The sequence below is a fragment of the Chanos chanos genome, chromosome 3 (assembly GCF_902362185.1).
Source record: "Chanos chanos chromosome 3, fChaCha1.1, whole genome shotgun sequence".
Taxonomy (NCBI): Eukaryota; Metazoa; Chordata; class Actinopteri; order Gonorynchiformes; family Chanidae; genus Chanos; species Chanos chanos.
Genome location: NC_044497.1, coordinates 25052830 through 25063464, shown reverse-complemented (window position 1 = coordinate 25063464; position 10635 = coordinate 25052830). Strand labels below are relative to the sequence as shown.

The 10635-nt window shown below is 43.1% G+C and overlaps 1 protein-coding gene across 1 annotated transcript; it reads left to right on the top strand.

Moving 5' to 3' along the window:
- The first annotated feature begins 566 nt into the window (after positions 1 to 566).
- Positions 567 to 10238, top strand: calcoco1a (calcium binding and coiled-coil domain 1a). Its single transcript, XM_030768572.1, has 15 exons — positions 567 to 652; positions 2124 to 2285; positions 2574 to 2676; positions 3590 to 3792; positions 4506 to 4718; positions 5104 to 5252; positions 5456 to 5525; positions 5622 to 5777; positions 6121 to 6375; positions 6516 to 6641; positions 6785 to 6880; positions 7969 to 8056; positions 8566 to 8816; positions 9097 to 9191; positions 9962 to 10238. The coding sequence occupies exons 2-15, from the start codon at positions 2154 to 2156 to the stop codon at positions 9987 to 9989; spliced, it is 1965 nt and encodes a 654-aa protein (XP_030624432.1). The 5' UTR covers positions 567 to 652; positions 2124 to 2153; the 3' UTR covers positions 9990 to 10238.
- Positions 10239 to 10635: the final 397 nt, after the last annotated feature.

The window sequence follows — 10635 nt, the reverse complement described above, 5'->3', positions numbered from 1 at the left end:
GTGTTCCAGGAAGCGGGTTTAGTGAAAATTCAGAGTTAGTTAACTCAGAACAAGTAGTAAACCTCCTAATACAGGAGTCCTATGGCTTCATTCTCCTAGCAAAACAAAGCCATGATGCTCTTCTATTAGGAGGTTTACTACTTGTTTTGAGTTAACCAACTCTGAGTTTTCACTAAACCCGCTTTATGGAATACCCCCCTGCTGTTTTTCCCCTTGTTTGACTGACGCTATAGTCAAGGATTGGTTTCTACTTTATTGAAATGTCCAATGTCCAATAGAAGAAAGCGTGGTGAGACCGATGAGAAATGTGTACGGACACAGGGCAGAAACACGCGGCTGACGTTTGACGTTGAACGTTGACCTTCAGACACCGTCACTGTTTGTGGGGATTGTAGTTTTCTATTGGTTTATATGCGTTGAATACGTCTTCTCAAAACCTCGATTCCCACAATCCAATGGAACTCTCCAAAGGCTCATGCCTGTGTTTTTGTTATTGTTGTTATAGGTTCGTTTCACAGCTGATTCCAAGTAGAGGTGTCGTGTTACTTGTAGTCTGTTGTTGTCAACTTTGGCTTTCTTTATGCGATTGATTCTTAATTAGTGGTCTACGACTGCCAAAAGAACATTATTTTGCATCATTCTACTTGCAGAGGTGAGGTCTTTGTCATTAAACGCGTGTTTTTTTCTCGTCTGCGAAGGTTCTCCATGCTTGCTGGAGCGCCATGGCGAATCATGCTGAGTAACAGTGCAACAGTTTTGTAGCAATAAGAGGTGCGGAAGTTCATAAAAATAGTGATAACATTTTCAACATTTTTGCTATTTTACATTAAGAGTGTTGCACGCAATGTGCAGGCGATTTGTCATGGCTAATTATGCGTGTTATCTCGTTAATTAACTACTGCACTGCTGTCTCTGCGCATGTGGGGCCTGAACGTTTTGCCTCAGGTTTCTGAGTGCGCCATAACCTCATCACAAAAACGAATCCCATAGCAAGTAACGTAGTAGTGAATATAGTGCCCATTACTACTAATAGTCTTAAGAGTAGATGTAGTAGTGGTAGTTGTGGTAACAGTAGAAGCAGCTGTAGTAATTTTTTGTTATTAATCATTATCATCATCATCATACTTGTGTCATGTTATTACAACATAAGTACCATATTTTCAGCAACAGAAAATCAACATGACGCAGAAAGATAAAGTTGTTTCTTTTGTGACTGTTAGAAGTATTGATTTAGGTCATTATATCTTTACACAGAGTCAAACACCTGTTGTCTGTTAACCTCTTAAGTGTCACTGTGGTGATGCGTTGGATTCGATGACCTCTTTTATCACCGTTGTCCGCACTTGTCTACTTATAGAACCCCCTGCCAAGTATAGTACATAGGCTAATAATGGTGGGCGACCTTGTGTTTTTTTTATCAACTGCATGCTCCTCCGACACGTGACGAACGAGTCTTAAAAACTGACAGGAATGCAATGTGCCTCTGAGTGTGTGTGCGTGTGTGTGTGTGTGTGAGAGAGAGAGAGAGAGAGATAGAGAGTGTGTTTGCGCTTTGCCACAGTAATAACCTCCCCCTGAGCGTGCAGTTCTTTACGGTAACTTTGTTCCAATTATTTATCCCGAGGCATCACGGCCTCCACACAGCCCTGGCTCATATTAGGCAACCTGCACCTTTCACCTATTTTTTTTTGCCCCCCCCCCCCCCCCCCCCCCCCCCCCCCCCCGCACAGCAAAATTTGACACAAACTTACCCCATAAGGGTTTTTGGACTTTTTTGAAATCATCATTATGAAGATAATTTTGAGATTCTTACACATTTAAGTGAACTCATTAATGTTCTGCAATCTTTTCAAACCAGTCTGTTTGGGTTAGTGTGTACCCAGGTTAACAGTTGTGATATCTGCTAACAATGCAGTCATTTAACAAAGAGACTTAAAATTCAGTGTGAAAGCCACAATTTCAACTTTACACAACACATAGTCTAAGTAGCTAATTGAAGGTTAATCATGTTCATGGAGTGTTCTCAGCATTGATGTAATGTATTTTAGAGTCACAAATTTCTTTGGGGGCATTTCTTTCTTACAGTTGTTGCTATGTAACTTCTTTATTTTCTTCTCTCGCAGGTGCAAGAGTTTGACGCCTGTTTTGTGAGCATGGAGAAGCCTGGGAAGGTGGAGTTTCGGAACGTGGGGAGTGGCTACTTCCCCCAGAGTCGAGTGGAGTGCCACTACAGCATCAGCTCCCAACACAGCTGGTCAAGCAACGATTGGATCGGCCTCTTTAAGGCAAGGAAAGGCGCCTGAGTCTGGGCAACGTGTTTTAAACTTTAGATTTAGCGTTTAGTGTTTGCATTAATTATCAAAAAAGAAAACTACACAAAAATGTTGCCATGTGAGGAGTTATAAACTAAACTTAGGTTATTCATCCTGGAACCCCCTGAGTTATGCTTTATGAGATCTCTACTGTACCCACGACTTGTCTGTGATTGTGCAGGCTTGGTTAGGCATTGTGAGACATTGCAGTTGTGTTTTAGTGCTCCCCACTGTAGTTTTCATCTCTCTGCGTTCTCTCAGGTCGGGTGGGCATCGCTGAGAGATTATCACACATTCGTGTGGGCACTGGCCCCATCCAACTATCAAGAGGAGACAGATGTGAACTGCTGTGTGCACTTTCAAGGTTTTCCCATCTTTTCTTCCCTCTCCTCATTCACTGTCCCCTGACCCACTGGCAAAGTGTTCCTTTAGATACACAGTGTTTAAGTGGAAGTTTTTACTCTATGTAAATGCATTCAGAACAGCCTGTCTTTCTGACTCCAGTACACAGGCCCATGAATTACAGTGGCATCCAGGGAGAGGCGCAAAGGCCCATGAATTACAGTTGCATTCAGGGACAGACAGTCAATAAAATAAATTAGACCACAAAGAGGAGTCTTCCTGTGGCTTGTGATCAGATTACACTCTGAAAAGACAGTAGACATATCCATATACTTAGGCAGTCAATTTATGTAATTATGTGAGTGTGTGTGTGTGTGTGTGTGTGTGTGTGTGTGGTAAGACCTGCATTTACACTGAATCTATTCATTGAAGCATAGGCAGTAATGAAATAATGAGTTCTGAAGACGAGAGAGCATGTACATCAGAGTGAGTGAATACACATCAGAGTGAATGAATGTACATCAGAGTGAGTGCATGCTGAAGATGGCAAAGTGAATGCATACACCTCATTGTCTGTGTTAGGGATATGTGAGGTCATCAAGTATATTGACTGGATGTCGTCCAACTCCTTCACAATGAAATACTATCCAATCCCTCATTCCAGAGTAAACAAAGACCACTCATGATATTGACAGCCATGTCAAATGCCGATATTGTGCAGTCATCTCAGGAAATCTCTGTATCAGCAATTCCCTGACAAAAATTCACATAGATTTTTTTTGTGTGTGTGAAAACCAATATTTCCTCAGCTCTGTGGACATTTCTGTAATGCAGCTTGACTATTTTGTTTCCTAACACAGTTATAATCATGTACATAAAAAAACCTTAAGATAACAGTAAAAAAAAACTTTTTTGTTTGGTGTTTCTTCTCTTAGCCTCTTACCTGCCTGGGCCCAGTGCACAGTCTTACCAGTTTGTCTATGTGAATGGGAAGGGAGAGGTGTGTGGCTGCAGTACCCACTTCACCTTCTGTGCTCCAAAGCCCCTGGAGGAGCTGGTCACACTGGAGGAGGGGGGACATGGCATTGAGGATGGAGATGACCTGCTTGTGGTTATCCCTAGAGCAGAGCTACTGCAGGTGAGAGAGAGAGAGAGAGAGAGAGAGAGAGAGAGAGCGTGATTAAGGGAGGAGAAGAATCAACAATGACAAAATATCATAATCATTTTAGGCAATCATATTTTCAGATCTCGTAAAAAGGAGGCACAACAGTGTAAAAAGGTCCTCTTTGTGTAAAGTATTGTATTGTGCGTCACCAGTATCACATGAGTGTTGTTACATCCTAATTGGTCTCTGTCAGCCACCAGTCGGGACGTCCTGTAGACTCCAGTGAAGACACAGCATGGTTAAAATGAGGACAAATCCTCTTGACAGTAAACATTAAACAGAGTCTCACTGCTCCAGTGATGATATTAGAAATGTCCTTACTTAAACTGACCATGGACCGTGTCTTTTGGACAGTTTCAGTGATTTTTAAAAAAAATTTGTCACCATCCTTCTCTTACCTTAAATCCAGATATGACGCTTTACACTAGCAGCAATAGTAAAGTTTAAGGACATTTCAAGCCATCAGTGGTGTATATCTATCTTGTATTTACCTTCTCCAGAAAATCTTATCAAAATTTTATTTAAAATAGAAGCAAACGGGTCTGTCTGTCAACAAATACAGACTGTCTCTATAAAATTACTTCTCTCTCTCCCTCTCTCTCTGTCTCTTTCTCTTCTCTCTCTCTCTCTCTCCCTCTCTCTCTCTCACCTCTCAATCTCACTCTCTTTTATCGTCTCGCATTCAGCATCGCCTGCAGGAGTGTTTGAAGGAGCGTGTGGAGCTGCTGCATGCCCTGGAGGTGGCAGACAGCAACAGAGAACGGGAGAGAGAGAGGAGTGAAAGAGCTAGAGATGCATGGGAACAGACTCGCAGAGAGCTGGAGAAACAGATTAGCAACCTGAAGGAGGAGGTGAAGCAGAAGGAAAAAGAAATAGGGGAAATGAAGAGAAAACATGAGGTAAAGCCCTGACATTGCATCACAGAGCTCTTTATTATCCTGCACAGTTACCAGACTCACTGTAACAACATTACATTTTGTCCTGCACAGTTATCAAACTCACTGTAACAATGTTGGATTTTGTCATGGCTTGGACCTGTGTTTACACTCCTCCTGAATTACTCATATGGAGAGAAACAGCACTCACACTAGTACACCGGAGACACAGATCAGTCAGTAGTCACAAGCAAAAAAAAAAATCCCGTACGTTTAGTCAGAAGATAGTTAGCGGATGTGGAAATCCCCTCTGGCATAGGTCTGTCTCTCTCTCGCTCTCTCGCTCTCTCTCTCACACACACACACACACTTTATCTTTCTCAGTAATCTGGGTCTGTGTCTCTCCCAGGAGGTAGAGGCTCTCAGGGAGGCTTTGGCAGAGGAGAAGAATACCCTCCTAGCCACAAAGGCGGACAGCGAGATGCGCATCACTGAGCTGGAAGATAACATCAAAGTCCTAACGCAGAAGGGCCTGGAGAGAGAGACAGAAGTAGAGAGGTGAGACATCCTCCATCTGTCTGTCTGTATATGTTTAGGCCAGTGTGCAGGTCCATATCCCTGTTTAACTCTCAGTGCACAGCTTGACTGAATATCGTCATATGACTGACTGGCTATGTGTAAGTTTTTTATCAGTCTGCATGTTTTTTCAGTCTTCCCATGTCTGTCAGTTTGATTTTCATCAGATTTTCTGTCTGATGTAGGCTGAAGGAAAAAGCTAAAAAAGTCACAGCTCAAAGGAAGGAAGAAGAGGAGGAGCGGAAGAGTCTGAAGGTATGTGAAACAGTGTACAGTGTCTCACTCATCAGTGGCTGGTGTTTTGAGTGAGCTGTGTTTATGTGGAGTTTTGAGCCTCTGCTATTGTCGTAGGCCAAGCTGGAGCAGACGGAGAAGGAGCTGCGCAGTCTCTCTGCAGAGTTTCAGAGTCTGAGGAGTTCACTGGCACAGAGAGACACACATGCCCTACAGCTGAGAGACAGCATCAACACGCTCACACTCAAACTTAACAACGCTCACAGGAAAGAGGTGAGGCACACACACATACACAAACACATATACACCCCGCGCACACACGCGTACGCACACACGCACACACACACACACACACACACACACACACATACATGTACACACACACATACATGTACACACACACACACACTTTCAAAAAATGCATATCCTCTCACTGTACACATAAACATGAGATGGCTCATTGGACAGATGTGAAATGTCATTCATTCACATGTACACAGTGAGATCAGGCACTGACAATGTCCTGTGCAAACCCACTGTCTTTACATAGGGTAATGTAGGGTTAAATAGTGTGACATAGAGTTAACCACCCCACTGCCCTCATGCCCTATTACAGGCTGAGAACGAAGCTGCTCTGAACGAGCTGCGAAACATTCAGGAACGTCTGTCAGCCAGCGAGCGTGCTGCCGAGGGGCTGAAAGCCGAGCTGGTTGCCATGGCGGCCCAAAGGGACCACGGGCAGACGGAGCTGCACCAGGCCCGTCTGCAGGCTGCGCAGCTCACGCTGCAGCTGGCTGATGCCAGCCTTGCACTGAGAGAGGGCCGTGCCAGCTGGGCACAGGAGAGAGAGAGTCTGCAGCATGCTGCAGAGGTAAGTGCACAGAAGCATGGCGGTGGCAGTGCTGGGAACGAGAGAAATACAAGACAGAGTTACAGAGCCTGTTACCGAGACAGTGCTCCTGAGCTTTGGCCGTGTAGTTTTGAGAACGTGATTTGTATCTGCTGTCCTAGATGGACAGAGTGCGTATGGACAAACTCAATGAGGAGATACAGCGAAAGGAGGAAATGCTTCAGGAGGAGAGGATGGAGAGAGAGAAAATCGAGGTGGAGCTTGGAAGAGAGAAGGACTGTAACAGGGTAAACATGAGTTTAAAATATTAACCAAAGCACGTACAGCCCTGGGGTGCTAAACATCACTTAGAATGTTTGTTATACTTTAGAGAGCCACATATATAAATATTATGTAGTTGCTCAGTGGATGTGTGTGTGTGTGTGTGTAGGTACAGCTGAGTGAATTGAGACGGGAGCTGCAGGAACTGAAGGCCAGTCTGAGAGTGGCCCAGAAAGAAAAGGAGCAGTTACAGATTGAGAAACAGGCAAGTCGCTTCACACACCACACACACAGCTCATCATCACACTTTTCTTTTATTTCACTTATTGCGTTAAGTACATGATCTGCTAGAGTATCTTAAAGGGACTGCACTAGTATCTACATGTATTGGTTAACAGTCTTATGTATACACAACATTTACATAAACTTTTGCTGTATGTGGGACAGTCACAGCTGGGACCATTCTCTTACCTTATTTCACTGTAAACAAATCATCTGGCATCTTTTAAACATGTTGTTTCTTTTTATTTTAAAATTCAGTTACTGTATCAATCTATCAGTTCTACTGTCTGATTAGCCACAAATCTTTAAAGAGCAAAAGTGAGAAATGCTGGGGCATACTGAGATGTTTAACCTTTGCATGGTAAATCTTTGATGTTAAACATTGTCCTTAACATTGTAAATCTGTGATGTTTAACATTGTCCTTAACACGGTAAGTCTGTGATGTTTAACATTGTATTTAACATGCTAAATCTGTGATGTTTAACATTGTCATCGACACAGTAAATTGGTGATGTTTAACATTTTCCTTAGCACAGTAAAGCTGTTATGTTTAGCATTGTCATTAACATGGTAAATCTGTGATGTCTAACATTGTCCTTAGCATGGAAATCTGAGATGTTTAACATTGTCATTGACACAGTAAATCTGTGATGTTTAACATTCTCATTGACACAGTAAATCTGTGATGTTTAACATTGTCATTGACTCAGTAAATCTGTGATGTTTAACACTGTCATTAAGATGGTAAATCTTTGTTGCCTTTAGTAAGTTTTAGGCCGTTATGGGAACTGATGAAGCATACACAAACTACAGACACAAGTGATTAATGAAAAAACAAAACTGTGATATGCCTAGATATGTGCCAAGGGACAGTGGATAAGTGAAAGGTAGATAAGTTAAAGATAATGAATTTGCAAGCATGAAGAATTTTGTAAGCAGTGTGGAGTATTCAGCCTGGTGGCTTATGAACCATGAAAAGCTACAGTCTGAATTACTGGTGTATCAGTGGCGTGTGTGGAGTGGATTGGGAACTCTTCAATATGATATGTGTTTGTGTGTATTTTGTTCAGGAGGTGATGGAGTACTGCAGGCAGCTGGAACAAAGACTAGAGACTTTGACTGACACCAAATGGAGTGAGACAGGACTACTGCAGAGCAGTGAGTCACCCTGCATTCAGAGTCACTGCATTCTACACAATACTACATACACTATACACTGCACACAGGAGCAGTGAGTCACCCCACATTCAGAGTCACTGCATTCTACACAATCCTAAGTATATACTGCCCACAGGAGCAGGCCTGAGAGAACTGTTAAAGCAGAGGAACCTCATCCATACCAATAAGGCACACACTTCTTTTTAACTCAGTCGGTTACATGAGTTGGTAAATACGCACTGCACATTCATTTAAGCGGAAAGACTTCAAATTTCACTTTGCTTTTTAAAAAGCTGATACAAGGCAAGACAATAATAGTTATTTAGAAATACACATCAGTACAAAAAAGTTTTGAACTCAAGGAGATCAGTTTTACATCAGATAAACTTACATGAGTAGAAACAAACACAAGTATATTGTAAACGTCTTTTAAAATGACTCTTACACCATCTTATTTAGTGGGGTTTGCTTTGTCTAACGGGGTCTTTGTGTCCTGTTCTCCGTGGCAGGTCGAATGGAGGACCCAGTGTCTGACTCTGAAGATGAGAACCCAGAGGCCCTGCAGCCCCCCCGTGCCTCCCGTGGCCTGGGCCACTACAGCCTGTGTGAACAGTCCCAACCAGAGGAGTCCCTGCTTCCCGCCACTCCTCCCCCCTCTCCGCGACACCTCCTCGATGAGGGCGTGGTCATCAGTCAGCCCGCCCCTTTCTCCTCACCACGGCAACCACCAAGCAGTTCACAGACACACAGCTCTGAGTCGGTGAGAGACGAGAGATGCTGAAACTCCTCTGCAGATATGACCTCTGTCTGGAAAAACTCCCAAAAACCTATCCCTGAAAGATATGGTGGTTACCAAGGGCCTGTGTGGTTGAGTAACATGTAATACCACACAGACTGTTTTATTATGAGTGAATGTGACAAGGGAAATTTACTCATAATATGACTGAGTTCATCTCAGCACTTTATTTCATGAGTGGTATTTGTTGTAAACATGTGTGTTCTTTATGTGTGTCTGTGTGTGTGTGTGTGTGTGTGTGTAGGAGGAAGAGGAGGATCCAGAGGCTGTCCAGTCAGGACACAGCTCTGAGGAAGAGACAGCTCTGCTACTGGCAGACTGCAGAGACATGACTCTCAGGTAGATGACCACACTGCATACAGTACATCTGACCGTCTGCATCATGCCTGTCATGACTGCATACCGTACATCTCAGTGCTTCTGTCTGTCAGCAGACTCGCCCATACTCTGACACACACATACACGCAGTCACATCACTCTCACAGTCCTATGTCTTTACAAATACACATCACATGCACCTCATATCTGTCTCTTTTCTCTCTCTCTCTCTTTCATCCACATAGACTTGTCACATGTCCACACATACACACCCACCCACACACATACACACACACACACACACACAGATCACCCCTACCCTCACACACCCATATTTATGGTGACAGAATGAATATGGTGCGGAGATGGAAGTTTTGAATAGCAGCTCATAAAATTAGTGAGGGGGAGAGAGAGAGAGAGAGAGAGAGAGAGAGACTCAGAGGGTTCAGTTGTGGAGAGAGGGAGGGCTGCCACGGGAGGACAAGAGGACAGATAAGTTGACGGGACGCTGTAGCAGTGATTTAGTGAGGGGGTAGACAGCATTCACCAGCCAATTTTCAGCGTCATTAAAACTCCCTCTCCCCCCACTTCACTATCTAACACACACCCTTACACTCATGCTTGGGTGCTCTCGCGCTCTCTCTCTCTCTCTCTCTCTCTCTCTCTCTCTCTCTCTCTCTCTCTCTCTCTCTCTCTGTCTCTTTCTCTTTCTCCTCATCAACACCTCTTGACTTCAACACATTTATACACACGCACACACACTGTGTTATTCTATTTCTGTCTCCTGTCAGTGATGTGGCAGAGGATACGCTGTGGTGAAGAAGAGGAGAAAATGGAGATAAAACATGAGAGGGGGCCAAGTCGAGTTGGATGACATTGCACCAGGATTCAGTGTGTTACAGATTTGTACTCAACACACGCTTTTGTTTAACAATATACTGACAAAAAATGTACAAATATGCAAATTGCTTTACACTTAATATGCACTTTCATAATAGTTACAAGACCTCTTAAGTTCACTGGCATTCACACTTATATACATTTCACATATCAAACATGGCAGGTTTCCTTTTTTTTTTTTTTTTTTCCCTTTTTTTTCTTTCGTTTTTTTTTTTTTTTTTTACCGAAGAGAGCTTAAGATATGTTTTGTAAAGTATCTTGAGCTTGGGTATTTTCTGTGTGTAAGGGAGTGTGTTTCTGTGTGGTTTTAATTGTGGTTAGCTATCTTTTTAACTGTTTTTTAAAGCAGATTACAACACCACATCAGTGAAGACCTCAGCTTTATAAGAATCGTTGCAATAAGTGAGAGCATGGTTTGTGCCACTAACTTGTTTTTTTTCCTCTTAGACTGTTAGTTTGTGCTTCTAGACATTGTCTGTGTGGGACTGTAAGTAAGAGAGACAGCAGATAGTTGTGTGGTCAGACAGTCACGTGGAAAAGCAGATGCAGATGACAGCCGAGTGGG

Coding starts and splice junctions, on each gene's coding strand:
- calcoco1a (XM_030768572.1), top strand. CDS start 2,154: ATGGAGAAGCCTGGGAAGGTGGAGTTTCGGAACGTGGGGAGTGGCTAC. Junction 3,793..4,505: donor CTAGAGCAGAGCTACTGCAG/GTGAGAGAGAGA, acceptor TCTCGCATTCAG/CATCGCCTGCAGGAGTGTTT. Junction 9,192..9,961: donor TGCAGAGACATGACTCTCAG/GTAGATGACCAC, acceptor GTCTCCTGTCAG/TGATGTGGCAGAGGATACGC.